The 17,818-nt window shown below is 34.6% G+C and overlaps 1 protein-coding gene across 4 annotated transcripts; it reads left to right on the forward strand.

Annotated features, from left to right (window-relative positions):
• Positions 1-287: 287 nt before the first annotated feature.
• LOC138325270 (pancreatic triacylglycerol lipase-like) lies at positions 288-16,449 on the forward strand. Of its 4 annotated transcripts, none has more exons than XM_069270814.1 (8): positions 288-393; positions 9,125-9,266; positions 10,066-10,367; positions 12,504-12,732; positions 13,093-13,209; positions 13,435-13,557; positions 15,782-16,018; positions 16,369-16,449. In XM_069270814.1, exons 2-8 carry the CDS (start codon positions 9,203-9,205, stop codon positions 16,371-16,373), a joined length of 1,077 nt encoding a protein of 358 aa, XP_069126915.1. In that variant the 5' UTR covers positions 288-393; positions 9,125-9,202; the 3' UTR covers positions 16,374-16,449. The 4 variants fall into 4 exon arrangements, with proteins under 4 accessions (XP_069126915.1, XP_069126913.1, XP_069126914.1 ...); XM_069270812.1 differs by lacking the exon at positions 288-393 and adding an exon at positions 7,963-8,208; XM_069270813.1 differs by lacking the exon at positions 288-393 and adding an exon at positions 8,219-8,665.
• Positions 16,450-17,818: the final 1,369 nt, after the last annotated feature.

The following is a 17,818-nucleotide window of genomic DNA, read 5'->3' on the forward strand; positions in this document are numbered from 1 at the left end:
CGTGTTGTGTCTCCTTGCGATAGTGTGTTTTGGGAGGCTGTAGTATGTTTGTGTTGTATCTCCTTGTAATAGTGTGTTTTGGGAGGCTGTAGTATGTTTGTGTTGTGTCTCCTTGTGATAGCGTGTTTTGGGTGACTGTAGTATATTTGTGTTGTGTCTCCTTGTAATAGTGTGTTTTGGGAGGCTGTGGTATGTTTGTGTTATATATCCTTGTGATAGCGTGTTTTGGGAGGCTGTGGTATATGGTGTTGTGTCTCCTTGTGATAATGGACCTCTTGCTCTTTTACAGTGCTATCACACTGAGGATACCGCCGAAGACACCGAACAAGCACACCTCGCCCTCTCACATTTGATAAACGGGATGCCGTTGCACTGGGATTTGGAAATCATTTGGTAGGGTGAAGTGGAATGGTTTTGGTAGGGCGTTCAATAGAAAAGGTGTGGAATGGAGATAGTGAAACTTCGGTTGTAGGAATGGTATATTTACACAGTAACATAAATTAGGATGAATCAATTTCGGGATGGTGTGGGGTAGTCATAGGGTAGTCACATATGTAAGTAGTTTTCCATTGTTAGAATTCAATTGAAACTATGTGTGGTTAGAAATAGAGTTCAAAAGGTCTATTGGCTTTGGAATACCAGTCAAAACAATCTAGAATTTAATCTTTGGTACACTGAGTGAATTATCTGGCTTTAAAATATGTACATAATGTAACACTTAATCTTAATCCTTGGTCAAATGTTCTAATTTTGGCATCAGTGGCGAAAACGTTATCTCACTCACTGTTGACCAATGTGGTCAGAACTTTATCATTAAACTTTTGTTGAGTATTATTCCATATTCCTGTGACAGATTGGGTGGGTGGATACATCATGATATTGGAGTTTTTTTACTTCCTTTAACCCACATCTTAGACAGTTATGTGATACTGAAAGTATTTATCTGTCCGAAACTGGTAACACTGGGTAAAGCTTGGTCATTTTGTCTTGACCGCGGACCAGGGACAGTGAGGATATATATCTATAATGACTTTTAACCGACATAAGGGAAGATGGGAAGCAATCATCCATATCTTTCATTGATAGGACATATAAGAAATCCCTATGTTAAAGTCAGCTGTATCATTCGCTGACTAAAGTAAACGATTTACAATGGTTATCTTAAATAACGCGTGTATCTTCATCGAGGACATTAAAAGAAATATCTGGTACTGCGGGAAGATTACTAAATAAACATCCGGAATCGATCTGAAATGGCTTCTTCGTTTTTTTCTTCTTATTATTTGTCTTGTTTCTGGTGTCTCTATGATAACCGTCTTCACACGACTGCGTACTTCTTGGTGTCCCGGCCTTTACCATTGTCGTCATATAATTTATATGGTCTCCTGTGAGGTCTCATAAGCAACTGTCTCATGACTTTACCATTCTCTGTCTGTAGTAGGGTATTGGCATTGTGTCTGATGCCTTTTAATGTTTCCCTTCACATCATATCACTTTTTGAACACTGTTGTGAGGTAGGTCCTGAGGTATGCCTATTTGTCTTTGAAATTGGACCTTGTGGCCACACTGTAAAAGGGATGATACCTTACTTTGGATCTTGAGGTTCATCCATATGAGAAAGCTCGGATTTTGTCTCCCGTTCAATCAAATGGTATAACTACTCTTGCATTACATTCAGCATCAAGTGGAGACACAATTGGTTCCTGTTTTAAGTGCTAGTTCATTGTTATCGGTGCGGTATGTTATTTACTGTCCTTGGCAGTATATTATAAAATGGTTCTCACAATCACAAAGAGACACAAAAAGAACATACCGTAGACGTCCAAAACATATCAACAAGCACAATACACGACATATACCATACAATATAGGCTGCACTTAATGACATATATCATACAATGTAGGCTATTGACAAGACTTTAAGCAAACTCAACACTAACAACTTATTGTTCTCCTATAACTCGAGGGTATAAGGTTAAACAATAGAAAAGAACTGTCAGTAGATATTAAGGATCTGACAACCCAGAGTGGTATTCTCGCGATTTTCAGCTAAATGAGAAATGTTAAAGCGAATTTAAATTTCGCGATTTGGCTTCGAGGTGATATTCTGAGGAAGTTATGTCTCCTGGTCTTTTCACGGACTACTATTTCACAATATACAATGTATATATAGCAATATTCCGCGAATAGTAAACACGGGAAGATAGTCGGTTTAGCTGTTAAAGGGAATTTAAGTATATTTTTCCGACGTGTTAAGTTACAATGCAATAAAGTACTGTTACGATGTTGTTGTTTTTTTTCTTTAGAAATTTTGGCATTCCTCCACTACTTAAACCTGAGCAAGACCAGATATGAATACAAAAACAAATCGTTAATGTATTGGCCGGGAAAATGTCTCTGAACTTGGTGACGTGAACCGACAAATCATTGAGATTTTTGGAAATTCTACGATGAATAGTGTACAGAAATAGTTTATACGTACTTAGATGATGCAATCAACTTATATATTGCGCAGTTGTATCTGCTACAGCTAGCTACATACTAGAAGACTTAGTTATGATGTTATCGATACAACTTCAAACATGCTACGAAACTATCAACCTGAAAATGTAAACAAACCGAGTTGCCAGCCACGGGGGTGTGCGGAAGGTGTGCGCTTCTGACTAATGCTGATTGGCTGGTTTGAATTGACGTCATGTGCGTGTAGAGGATGATCAAGGACTCGCATACCAGACAGAACTCTTACATAAATAGATAGTGCTATAAATCTTGTATGCTAATACAAAATGTCAGTTATCGACGCTCTTCATCTCGAGATGTAAGCAATTTTACAGATGAACACTACTATTCAGATACAAGGCTAATTTTGTCCCGCCATATAATAGAATAAATTTATACAAGTTTGTGAGTAAGAAGTTCAAAAGGGGCACAGCATGTTGTACTTAAAATGATAGTCACAAGGAAAAAAAGTATGATATCAAAAAATCTCCCGCCAGACTTTGGAACGTTAAGAAAACATACTAGTATAATAAATATATTCCTTAAATCAAACACACGTGTCTTTGACACTTATTGCAAAAGATACATATATTTTAAAAAAATCAAATCAAGCTTGTTTCGTAAAGCTATCAATGTAAAATCTCTCTCACCAAGATGACTTTATTAACATAATTAATCGGTACAATATAGCTACACAGTCTACACTTATACCATTTTCATTCAGATATGATAATCAACCGTGGTTAAGGGTTAGAATATTCCTCATTAATTATAAAGCAAAAAAGTCACAGCGTCTTATGATAAGGTCTTTTCTAATAACAGTTTCGTAACTGGCAGTGGGTCAAGAACTGATTTCTGGCAGAGCTCCAGGTCTGGTATATACTCACTACGGATATCCTTCAATATGTATTGTTGATAAATACATCTATATTGGCAATGTGTACTGTATCGTAAACTTACGTACAATGTACATACTTAAAATACTATCGTCATGTTCGTTTATAAATAAACAGAAAATGAATATATTTATTTGTTTACCTAACGTACTTCTAAAACTCCAAATATCTTATGACCATTTTATTAAGGTGTAATGCTATTTATATCACGAAGAGCAATGTCTACATTGAACATCACCACGAATCTTGTAGATGGAATAATGTTTTTGATAAAATGACTCTCTTGCCAAAAAATGTTTGGGATAAAATGACGCTGTTGCCAACAGATGCATAGTGTTTCCTGTATATAGGAAGTTCCTCTACACCGTATAGTTGTAGTTGATTCCTTGTAAAGAAACAGCCAAGTTCCTCTGGACCAGACTCGTCATATTAGTAATCTATATTGTAATTAAAGTTCATTTCTAGGTATGATTGCCTTTCAATTATAAAATTTCTTAGGTTTTTTTAATATATATATATATATTTCGTCTTATCTTTTCTTGAAAGTGTTCATATATTAGCTGATATAACATCAAATGAATGCTTGATGTCAATTGCTATTTTAATCTCATACGTGTTTTTGAGGAATAATACTATTTCTGATCTTAAAAGTCTGTAGAATGTTTGACTATTAGATGACAATCTATAATCCTGTGCATAAAAGGAGAATCGATTGATCCGTCATGGTACAGTGCATACATACAATGCGTATAGCATTACCATAATTAAAGGTGCATGTATATCATTATCCGATCTTTGACTTTCAGGTCATAAATACATATTCACGAGGTGTTCTGTACGATACGCACGTGTATTTGACATATATGTTATAACATAAAACGTGAAGATTATAATATATATATATATATTTCGCAAATGCGATAAGGATAGTATAAATGTCGTATATCATTTGATACCTTAAATTTATCTTAAAGATGCTCCACCGCTGACAAATAGTATTTTTTCACTATCGTGAACAGGAGCAGACGATTAAGTATTTTTCTTCAGTTACAAAAGTTACTCACTTTACACCATTACCACCATTGAAAAGTTTTAGCTTCTAATTTTACTTCAAGTTAAAAATATGAAAAATAATTTACTGCACCCCAAAAAATTACGTGGCACTATATCCTATATGGAATGAAGTGCTGATTGCACATTCAAGTGATGAATATCATTTATGCTCTATCGGCGGTGGAGCATCTTTAAGCAATGATGAGATTAATCAATACTAATATTTCGATATTCAGTGATATTCGGCATAAGTGGTTTACTTAAGTTATATCAAATGTGTACATGAATGTATCATAAATAAAGCGAGGGGCCGCGGTGGCCAAATGGTTGAGATGTGCCGACATATTACCATAAGTCATATGAGTACCCCCTCTGGGATGCGGGTTCGAACCCCATTTGGGGCAGTTGCCATGTACTGAACGCTGGTCGATGGTTTTATTCACCGGGTACTCCAGGTTTCATCCGCCAACAAACCTGGCACATCCTTACATGACCCTGGATATTGATAGGACATTAAAATGATAAAACCAAAATAAGTAAATGGAAGATGTGTTTTTCGCCTTTTTAAAGAATGTGTGACTGCATCCTAATCAGTGTTGGTATCCTCATAAAAGATTTTACAAATATCAATGTTGATGTTCACTCAAAATTAACTCCATAAACTAACCATTCGATAACGTGGACTAAAGACTGACTATTATTGCCATTCTCATGGAAAATTGAACTTGCTTAGAGATGTTTTACATTTTACATGTTAATACATTTTGTCCCTTTCCCTTGTCCTAATAGAATTTTACAGATAGCGTAGGAAATGGTTAAGCAGTTACTCCAGTGGTGTGATTCGGTTTGTTAAGTTTTGAAAAAAAATGGATGACAGTCGGAGTACCCAGAGACAAACAACTGACTATCATTTATATGGTTTATACATACAAATACAATGTATATGAGGGGTAATTACTTAGAACACCTATTATATTTCACTTCACTTTGTCATATAACTATCCCTTTTGGGTTTCGAATTCGTAGCCCAGAAATGGTTAGTTAGTTGTAGAATGACGGGACATCTTCACTACAAGGTCATCGCGACCGGTTTTTCAATGGTAAACACACGTTGTGCTTTTGATTTGGGTTATCATGATTTGTCGGTATACACCGCAGCAGTCTTGGTACTTACGTCATGGAATTTTACACTATCCGATCATAACAATGTCATTTGTAGGGCGACGTATATTTATATATATCTAATTGGTTCTTCCATCCGCAATCGAGTGAATCTAACAATATCAGACTTGTTACATTTCAGCTTGTGGCTGAGGCTATTTGCGCAATAGACCTTATGAATGAGCATAGCGTTTACCTGCCTACATATATATTAGACACGCTTGTGTAATGGAGTCTTTCAGAAGGTACGAGGAAGCAAATGTGTCCTGAATACATTTGTGCACATCACTTTTTGTAAGACAGGTGTGCTGGCATATATGAAGTGTTTGTTGTAATTACCCCTTCACATATTCGTATGTATTGTCCAGATACTGGCCAGACACCTTTTATCTTTATATACATACTTAATACAAACTATGTTTAATAACACATGCTATTTCTAGCACTTATGTGTCTCGTTATCATGGATTCTTAATAAAACCCAGAAACATAGGAACAAAACAAAAACAACAATAACAAAATAACAAAAGCTAAATAACTGCGTATCATTGTAGAAAATATATGAAAAACTCGTCACTCTACTTACTGTCTTCAGCGATTCAACGCTAATTGATTATATAATATTTTGAAAAAAAAAAATATATATCAAGAATGGCTAAAATGACTGACGTTGTATTATATCTAAAATGTTTTCAATATTCGATGCATTGATTTGTATGAAACAATGTATATGATATACACACAACTTAAATTGTAGCTTTTCAATGCAGTACGACCGTCCAATGAAATTTCTATTCGCTCATAAAACGCCTGTTAAATCTTGCACACACCTGTTCGAATATAAAGAATGCATCCGTCTCTCCTTATAGCGTTCTGTGAAACTCAGATAAAATCTGGTTACCCTCAGCTAAGGTCCATCAAACAAGATTTTTTTTCATAATTGATGTAGTAAAGTTCTATTTCAACGGAACAATTGGTAATTTTTGTCTGTGATAAGGGAGACGACTCTTAAATGGTAGAATTAATTGCTTATATTTCTTTTCCTTTAAAAAAAACGCGAATGAAAAACCGGCGTTGGTACTAACTAAATCTCATGGGCTTAGCAATAAAAATAATAATCTTAATATATTGTTGTAATTGTCTTAATCACTCTGATAATTTATGTCGCATAACTCTTTTATATTTTGCAGCATACGTATTTGACATGGTATTTAGCATACGTATTTGACATGGTATTTAGTAAGAGAGGCGTGGCTTGTATATATATCATTTTAAATAACTTAATGTTTCCTTTTGTATTATTCCAGTAAATAAGAATGTTTCTTTGTTGTTACCACTAGCGATGGGAGTGTTCCTGTGGTATTTATTAGGACATTAATTACGACTCCTGACATGGCTATGGTTTATAAATGGTAGCTGTACTATATGAACTGCACCTATTAGGGGAAATGTCTCTAACATAAGGATCTAGGAATCAAGTGGTTACGCGAAACATATTCATGAATTGATATGAATTTTTAAAACAACATCAATTTTTCCAGATATTTTAATCTTGCTTGTTAAAAACATGTTCATTGACTTAAAAAATGATGTTATCAACCCATAACGTACAAAATGTCGTCGCCGTTTATAACGTCACATTTGATTGGTTGTTAGGCTACGACAGGTAATAATTTCTGAGAGAGAAGTGTGTATCCATAAAAGTGAAATTACGGGTAAAAAGATAAATTTATAAGGATTTAACTTGAATTCATTTTTTACGTCATGGAGATATAACACAAAACCAAGAATGTATTTTAAGTAAACCAGGAATCCACAACATGAAAAAATATACAGAATGTATTTAAGTTAATCATTAAATGTTTGCATTATACGGAACTTAAGTGTTCTTCGTTTAAGTCGGAATTTTGAACAACTTGAAAAAACGGCAATATTGTGGTAGTTTTTCACGTGCAATAATTTCAAAGTAATCGAAATGTTATTGGTGCATTCAGCAGGTTGATCATTTTTTTTATTGAAGCAGTAAGAAAAGCAGATGTGAAAATGTTGTTTGATCAGCCACTGTACCAAAGTCTATCACAATGTATAACCCGGAACAGATTCTGAAGAGGTCATCGAGTTCATTCATAAAACCGCTGACGTAAGTCTTTTGCTATTGTGATATTTCCAAACTTTTAAGTCTGCGTAACCGTGATATTTCGATATATCAGTCACCTAGAGCTATGTTGTAGGCCTACATGAACAAAACATTTAATTTATTTTTAATGATTTCCCCTGATTCGACCGACCCAAAGTCGGCATACACCCGAATCTTGTTACTGTACATGTGGGTATGAGTGCCCCGTAGATAGGAATGGACTCGTCCGATTGGCCGCCACTACACGTGTGAAGTGTTATTTACCTATTGTTGATGTGTGTTTTATATGGTATATGTTATCATAAAGAAAAATGTCCCAAGAAGCTTCGGTCCAAGACTTCTTCAGATTTCAAGGATAACGACATCACGCACACATGGAACTCTCGAATGGAGGAATATCTGGCAGACGATTAGGTTAAGTTTTATAGACACAGGGTCTTGGTGCTTTTCCCAAGTTGACAGGTAAACACGAATCTGTAATATCTCTTTTCGTCATTTACGAAAAATTGTATAGGCCACTGAATGTGTTATACTACTTGTACCATTTGGTAAACTAAAATAATAATAATAACATTAACAAAATAGATAAATAAATCTATCAATCAATAAAAATGAAAAATAAACCTCCTCCTTCATTATACTCAAACAATATTTCATTTCAGAAATATTATTTCATTTGTTAATTGGACAAATCTGTATTGTATTACATACAACAACAAAAAAAAATAAATAAAAATAAAAAAACAAATTCTGCACGTTGTGGTTTGAGAAGAAATAATACCGATTACCAATGTCTTTAAATACTATCAACATATCATTGCTCGTTTATGTGTTATCGCCCTTTATGGAACTCTTTTGTCTGTATTCTTTTGTATGGCGCCAAGTTGGAGGAAATATGTTTTGTTTATTCTTTATCAGGGTATGATTACTAATCATAAAAAGTGGTGTTTCGAAAATAGCCTTGTACAAATTTGAAAGCATGTCCATTATTTCCATATTAATATTCATTTTCTTTGAGAACAGTAATTTTGTTAAAATATCATAAATCTAGCGATTGTTGACAAAAAAACCATGATTAAACTCTTAAGTTAAAACCTTTAATGATGCTATGTAATCCAGTTAATATTAATGATTTTAAAAGATAATAGTTTATCGAAACTCTTTCTTCCAAATTGTGCTGTGCTTCTTTAGCTTTTTGTAAGCTACAGTATCCATAACAGAGGAGAGCTGCATTATGCAAGGAGCGCTATCTATAGATCTACTACGTGACAAGGTAACATTAGGGCAAATGTTTGAATTCGCAAATATACACCCCCTATAGCGGCATCATCACCAATTTATATCTATTGTGATGAAGTTGTTTTCTTACATTTGGCAGGTATCTATCAATATAGGCCACTGACATCATTATCTGTCGAAGTGACCCTCGCCGCTTATCAGTACAAGACTATTCAACATGGCAAGTAGACGGATCCCGGTGCTCATCTTGTTGGCTTTGTGGAGTACAGATATATCTCTAGGTATGTAATAATAATAATAATACTTTCATTTTTCAAATTTGGAACATATTTTTCATGGTCTACTCTGGGAGGGAGTCTTCTAGGGGAAATTGAATAGTGAGGTTTATCTTTCACCGATATTAACACTCTGGGATAGCCATAATGCACGTGAGCTTCACGTGATTTTAAAGTCATTGTTGTTTCTATCATCACAACTCTCTACAAATTTTCTCGAGTCATTCTGTCCTTATTTTCTCTTTCCTAATCATTTAGAATTTCTTCTCTTTCCTGGACTCTCCCTTTTCAATTTAAATTTTTATTATCAATATAAATTGTTGCACTAAATATTGACTAGTACTAGGCAATTGCTTTTAAAAATAATTTCAGAATTTCTTTACATATTTTACATCTACATATAATGTCCAAACCATACATTAAACATTTGAAACTGATGCACCCTAATACCAAATCAGCAGGCTCTGAAACACTCACCGCTCTATGAAATCTTCCAAAAGGGGATTTCCAGAAATCTATTTTTGATTTGATTCAGCGGTCCCTATAGTGCCCAACATATATAATTCATTATCAGTTGTTAGTGTCCATACCATTGCTGTCGTGTTAATTTCATCGTTATCTATTAGCTTTATTGATATTTACTTCTCCGTCGGTTTGGGTTGTTAAATGCATCAATTAGTAATGATTAGGATGGGTTTCCATACGTGTTTGTCTCTATACCTGTTAAAGCGTACACGTCAGATCGTAGATACAGTTATATCAATTTACACAAATGACGACTGTAATTTCATCTTTTACATTTCAGGATTTCTGTTTAAAACTCATGTTTGCTACGAAAATGTGGATTGCTTCTCTAACCACAAACCATTTGACAACTCATTTGAGGCACTTCCGGAGTCACCAGAGGAAGTAGATGTCACCTTTACCCTGTTCACGAGAGGTGGGCCAGCTAAAGGTGTAAAATTTGACTACAAAGACACCAATGCAAATGCCTTACGTACTTCCGATTTCGACCCTAAAAAACCAGTAAAGATGATAATACATGGATATATGAGCAGTGCTTATGAGGTCTGGGTTCACAACATGACTAACGCATTCCTGACGAGGGTAAGATGTTTTTTTGTGGGAAAAACATGAAAGTTGAACAAACGACCACTTTTTGATAGATTTGCAAATTCGCAAAAATTAAGTTATGTTTCGTACAAAACATTAAAAACTGTTGATATTGATACATCCATATTGTTTCATTTCATCAGTTGATCTTTTGCTTTCTGTTCTTTATTTGATGTTTTGAAAATTACCAAAAATAAGGCAATTATTAATTATTTAATTCGCGTCATATTAAGTTAAAAACCGATTTTCGTGTAGAGGTTGAAGGATAGTTTATTTTAATATCGATTAGGATGTAAACTATTGTGTATTTACTAGGGTTACTAGGGTATATGTGGAAATCTATTGAATTGGTTAGTTAATTACATAAGTGATAGAAAACAACAGGTTTGTGTTGGGAATTCTAAATCGTCTGTTAAAAGTATAAGTGCCGGTGTTCCACAAGGCTCTGTTTTAGGTCCTATATTATTTATCTTGTACGTAAATGATATATCCGATAATCTTCGAAGTCTATCAAAATTATTTGCAGATGATACATCGTTGATATATTCTAATCCATCCCCTTTAAATATCGAAACTGTAATTAATAATGATTTGGTACACATTCAACGATGGGCGCAAAAATGGTTAGTTAAGTTCAATCCTTCAAAAACTGAGGCATTACATATTTATAATTCTGAATTAGATTATGCTATAGATCTTAAATTTGATAACGTTAGTGTAATTTTATTGATAATCATAAACACCTGGGAGTCATATTAGACGGACAATATAAATGGACAAGCCATATTGACAATATTTGTAAAAAAAGTTTCAAGGCAGATTAGTAAAGCTAAAATTCATTTTAAATCGACAAACTTTATATCGAATTTATAACTCGTATATCATTCCTCTACTTGAATATTGTTGTGAGGTTTGGGATGGGTGTACTCTCGGTGATGCAGACAGACTTGAAAAACTCCAACAAGAAGCTGCTCGTGTAATTACTGGATTACCATCTTGCACTAGCAGAGAATCTTTATACTCTGAAACTGGACTTGAACCGCTCTCAAATAGAAGATCCAGAAGAAAATTACAATTACTTTACATGATAAAAAATAACTTAACACCTGATACCTAACCTAGAAAGTTCTCAATATAACCTTCGTAATGCTAATAATTACTCTTTACCAAACTCTGTCTACAGCTAACAAACTCCTCCTTTTTTCCTTCTACAATTCAACTATGGAATCAATTGGACCTTGACATAAGACCAAGTGTATCATTTTTGGCTTTTCAAAATTCCTTCTCAGGTTTAGAGATACACAAATACCCTCTTACTATCTTATAGGTGATAGAAAATACAATATATTACATGCCAGAATAAGAATTAGATCCAGCACTCTAAATAACGATTCATATCATGCTGATTTAATAAATTATAAACATTGTCAATGTGGTTATAGTATCGAGGATGCACATCATTTCTTTTTCGTATGTATAAATTATGCAGAACAACGTGTAAAATTATTTCGTGAGCTTAATAACTTTATCCCGCTAGACCTAAATCTACCTATATTTGGAAATTCTATGTTGTCAAATCAAGAAAACAAAACTATTTGGCAGTCCACTCAGCAGTTTAACAAAGATTCAAATAAATTTAATTAGAATACTATATTTCTTTTTTTGCTTAAACGTTTTAATCAGGTCCTTCCCGGCTCGGGTGACAAATGTATTGTGACAAGTTATTCAAGGAGGATCAGCGAGTGACAAGGAGAGAGACACCATGGGCACGGCATGTGATAGACATTAGATCAGTTTGTATGGCATGACATGAGGATTAGTATTACAGATGTGCTTGTCACCTGAGCTGGAAAAGACCAATTATTCTAGTATTTATGTTATATGTTTGTATATTTTATATCAAAATACTGATAATCTCTCTCTCTTCCTCTCTCTCTCTCTCCCTCCCTCCCCTTCTCTTTCTCTCTCTCGCTCTCTCTCTTATAAAGTTTATCTGCATATAACTTAGGTCATCCATTTGCTTGTATACGTTAAAAATAACTGGAACGGCTTGATATAAGATTTTAACTTGTGCCCAATCCTTTTTGTATTGTAAAAATTGCAAATGAAATATATTTAAATAAAAAATAGGGTGACTTCAATGTGTTTGCGGTGGACTGGAAGGTTGGAGCAAGTAAGATGTACCAGCAGTCTGTCTCCAACACCCGACTGGTAGGCGCACTTTGTGCTAATCTACTAACGACACTGCGGGATAGCTTTCACGTGGATATGGCAAAAACGCACGTGATCGGACACAGCCTTGGCGCACAGACTGCTGGGTACATTGGAAGTAGAATTCCTGGCATCGGCAGAATTACAGGTAAACACATGACGTGTGGTTTGATTTTTATTTAACTCTCTGGTAATAAATATCGCTACTCACGGACATAAACTAAATCATGATCGTGAACTACAAAACCACAACCAAATGGCAAAGTAGTAGAATATTAATCATTGCAGTCTCTAGTCCATTTTAATAACTTTTGATGGTGAATAAAAGAAATAATATCACATAAACCTTTGTAATCATGCTGTATCGATCAACATGAATTCAATTGTATGAGTGTGAGGGGTTCTTTTTACTCCTTATCTTATTTTATCCATAACAATGCTTCAGCTTGAAGAAGACGTTTAGTAGTAGAAGTTGAGTAGAACATATAGATCCTATTGTTTTCTATAGGTCTGGATCCCGCTGGGCCTCTTTTTGAAGATTACTCCCCAGAGGTTCGTCTGGATCCATCTGACGCTTTGTTTGTTGACATCATTCATACAGATGCTGTGCCCATCCAAGATGCAGGTAAACTAAAGATTTACTCTACAAATTCATAATGGATGAATGAAAGCAAAAGATCATAAAATGGAATGAATGATATTTGAACTGTGTATCTGTTTTAGAAACGACGTACATTTTTCCCTTGAACTGGAAAAGTTTAAGTTAAAAAACTGAAAACAATATTCATTCACAAGAAACTTATATCATTAGTGTTAGTGCTCTGATCAGTAATGTGATATTGTGTTTCAGGATTCGGAATGAAGAAGCCATGCGGACATATTGACTTCTATCCGAATGGATTAAACGAACAGCCTGGTTGCCCACCTCCTGTCAGGACGACGCTTGAACAGCTGTTGTCAATGGCTTTCACAAGTAAGTAGGCTCTGGCGCTATCAAGTCACCAATTTCATGTACATATTAGTAAAAAAAGGAGAATTAACATGGTATACGCCATATTTCTTCGCAGTTGCGACTATGGACCATTATCGCTGGATTCAAAATAAAAATTGTTCGTATTTGATTTAGACGGAGACATTGATTCTGTGTAAAACAATACATATAGCAAAAAGATTGGATAAGAGAGTTATCTCTGCTATCTGAAACAAGACATCAGGTAGGAAGGTATGACTAGTTAAAGTGATTGCCGCTATTCTAATCAATAGACAAGTAACAAAGGTTTGACGGGAATATAAAAATGCCGCTTTTATAGAACATAGCATATTGTATAGCAAAAGTCATGTCAATATTCCACCCCGCTTGGTTTCCACGAAGTAAAGAAACGAGTTTTCCATCTGGAGGATAATCGAGCTCTAGCATAAAAGTATGATGGCTATCTCCTCTTCTCTTTTTGTTTTTGTCCTTTTTTAACCCGAATTTTTTGTCGGCATTACTCTTAAGCGTCCGGTCTTTTTACTCTTCTGTTTCTTGGGCGTTATGCTTCAGTGAGATAACACATAAAAGGACAAGAGATTCTGTTCTGGTTTTATATCTGGGAGATATAACGAACATACCACAGTCTTCCAAACAAAACATGTAGTAGCATAGTCACATTACACCCAGCACATCGTCTAAAGGAAGAGCGTCCTGAAATGATCCTATCTGAAATATGGGACGTTTAGCATAATCAACAAACCAACCAACCACCGACATATCACTTTTTCAGCATCCATCCTCTCGTTTTGCATCCCTCAGTGATTTCGTCTTTCTTCACTTGTCCTTTTGATCACGCCATCTCCACATTCATTCTTATTCCTCTTATATCTTCTCGCTCCTCGCCAGTCCAATCCTTCTTTTGTTGACATAAAAGGGATGCTTTACTATGATAGTAACTTTATAAGTGCATTTGTATTGCCTTCTGAAGTAGCCTTCAGTAGAGTACAGGAACGGGGGTGGGATAGCCGGATATGTGGGCTCAGTAGTCAACTTGGATAGACTTAAACTACTTACTTTTGTCCCATTTAGATTACTGATAGAGACTTGTTGAATTATAATCAGTTCTATACAGATACTACACAATAAGCAAGAACCAGTGATTTAGCACAATATTATTCTTAGTATACGAAAAGTCATTCAAGCTGATTGTGCTCTAGCTGGGCATGTTTCTTTTATTGAAACAAAATATTATCTGTTTCCATCCTATATCTATATTATTTATCGTAGTTTTCTAATAGTTAATTGAATAATTGTTGTTTACTTTTCTCTTTGCTTATTTGTGAAATGGCAGAGACATCGCATAGCTCTTTTGTGTTGTTATTACGTTAAGCTATTTCACCAACCAAGCGACTGTTGTTCTTTCTCGACCTTTCCTTTAATTTCAAAATTAAGATAGTCTGTTACATATACCGGACCTCCGAATGCTAATGCTAATTTGAAGTTTCATAAAGATATCTTATGTAGTATTTTCTGTACAAGTGATTAAAGTAACGAAAATCTAAACGTTTAGCACAGAAACTTCTTAGTCTTGAATATTTTCTAAACAAAATCGAAACAGTTTAAAACAATTCAATTGTTCCCACACAAGGACCATTCATACACACGCCATACCAAGCACGTTCCACAATGAAGTCCGACACTTTTCACATCAGAGGAGTAAAATACATCCGCTGTAAACGTCATCCGCCTAGTTTTAGCCAAGGCTGGTGTAATGTTGTATTTGTCACACTCCCAATCTGTTCCAAGTTCATAAAAAAGCCTTATAAGTCTAAAATAGTAATAAGCATTAACGTAGTTAGTTGTTTTCGATTGGGCGAACGAACCTAGTCTTAAAATTGTTAATGATCACATAGCCTGCAGGTAAGCAAGCAGTGCCAATATAGAAAATAGGAGTATAAAATAGGTTTTAAAAGATCAGGATATGAAATTTTAACACTTCTTAAGATCATATTTGAACATGAATGATGCTTAACATATTAAATGCGAAATGTAGAAGTTGTCTATTTCAGCGTAAACAGTAATAACGGTCATTATTGTGTAATTCGAGTATTTTGATACAAGAGGAATACACATCTATGTACTTAATGCTTTATCCATATAACTTTTTACAAATTACTTGATAATATTAGACATAAGACTAATTAAATTTCTTCCTCACCTTCAGATGCGTTCGAGTCGGTTGCATGCAGTCACGAACGCGCCGAGGGCCTGTTTACAGAGTCATTACTACAAGGGTCGTGTCGGTTCACTGCCCACCCTTGTTCCTCCTACGACGACTATGTGGCCGGAAGATGTTCGGGGTGCGGCAATGGACCATGTCCGATTATGGGTTACGACTCCGACCTTTCTAATCGGACAGGAAGTTACTACTTAACTACTTCCGGTCACTCTCCCTACTGTCGTAAGTAGGGAAATAATTTCCATTATTACCTTTGTGGTCACTGATACGGACGAATGAATATCAAATCATATCAAATATGCAATGTACATAATACAAATGTACGCTTAAGGAAGACATATTTTATGTACTCTTTCATTAAATCTGATACACGTTTTCCAATCATCCATGTTCCATTTACTGAATACATTTTATTAACAAATGTAGTCAGTCAATTAATCAAATTTCATACACATTCTAGAACGTAATGTTCAAATAATTAAGCATATTTCATATTCAAATAACTATAAGACCATATATAATAAGTGCAGTGTAACAAATTGTCAATTGTGTGTATTTTGTTTTATTTTCAGAGTAATTGCCGCTGGCCTTTAGTATGTTTCAACCTTAATTCTGATCTGTTATTGACAATGAAATAAATTCATCAGTTAAGTAATTTAGTGTTGGTCTTTTTCTTGAATGAAAGGATTGCATAATGGTTTTTTTTTGTCTCTTGTGTTAGGAAGAAGGTAAAACAACCAACACAAGCATAATATTATTCCGTATTTGCATATTTCAGAGTTAGCTCCCTTGCAGGTAGGTATCGATTGTTTCGTCATTAATTTGTGAGCGCAATTCACGCCGTTTTCTCCGAAACATATGACGTTACGCTCGCAAACACATGACGTAAAAATTAATACCTACCTGCAAGTGCAGATAACTCTGTGATATGCAAATTCGGAATGTGCACAAAATAAATATGCATTATTAAGAATGGAAGGCGTGATCAAATTATTATTTGGTTACAACTGAACGCCTCCAATGACGCATAATCATCTACTGAAAGACATGGCAGAGTTTGTTTGGTTGGTTTATCGTCCTATTAATTGTCAGGATCATTCAAGGACGTGTCAGCTTTAGGTGGTGGAGAGAAACCAACGAACTGCGGTTAGTACATGGCAACTGTCAAACATGGGTTTCCAACTCTAGACCCACAGGTGGAAGGGGGTCTTTTTATTCGTATGGTTCCATTGACATGGGAATATGCTAAATCTGTAGAGTGTCGATAACATTAAGATAAAAATAATGCTAAAATTGTTAGATAATCCGCAAAACTTATGAAATGTTTTGTCTTATACGTAATAATGATAGCAAAATACAATCAGTTATTGCAAAGAACACCTGAACGTCCTATAACTACATTACACAGGTGGGCTCAGTGAAGACGGTTAAGCTCATACTTTGGCAACGAACACAATATCGCATTTGCTTTTTCTTTTTTTTCTTTAAAAATTCCAATGGTCATCAAAATTTTGACGTAGAAATTTGTTGAAGGTCTTAAAATAATTTTCATTTGCGAATCAAAACGTTCAAGATGGATTTCACCTATCTTTTCTTGTGTTTCTATGTACCTGAAGATGAACAAGAGGCCGAAAATTTGTGGAAGGGATATTTATACTATTTAATGAATAATTAAAGAAACATCATACATATTTCAAATAAGAATACAGTTTACAGCTTGCTTTATTATCAAACATAAATAAATTGTAGTCTATGGCGAAAATGTCTTAATTGTTGTTTACTCGGTCTGAGTAAAATAAATGGATTAATGTGAATAATTAAAGAAACAATAAATGGATTATATACTATGCAAAATCTGTACTTTCAAAATTAATGTTGAAATAGTTACATAATGACAGAGTGAAATTATGATGTTTGTAACCGTCATTTTTGGAACTTATTATTGAGCGAAACTTTATTTTGAAATAAAATATACTCAAAACTACGTATGAATTTGTATCCTCGAAAGTATAGATTTCAGTG

This window comes from Argopecten irradians, chromosome 6 (genome assembly GCF_041381155.1).
Source record: "Argopecten irradians isolate NY chromosome 6, Ai_NY, whole genome shotgun sequence".
In the NCBI taxonomy this organism is placed as follows: Eukaryota; Metazoa; Mollusca; class Bivalvia; order Pectinida; family Pectinidae; genus Argopecten; species Argopecten irradians.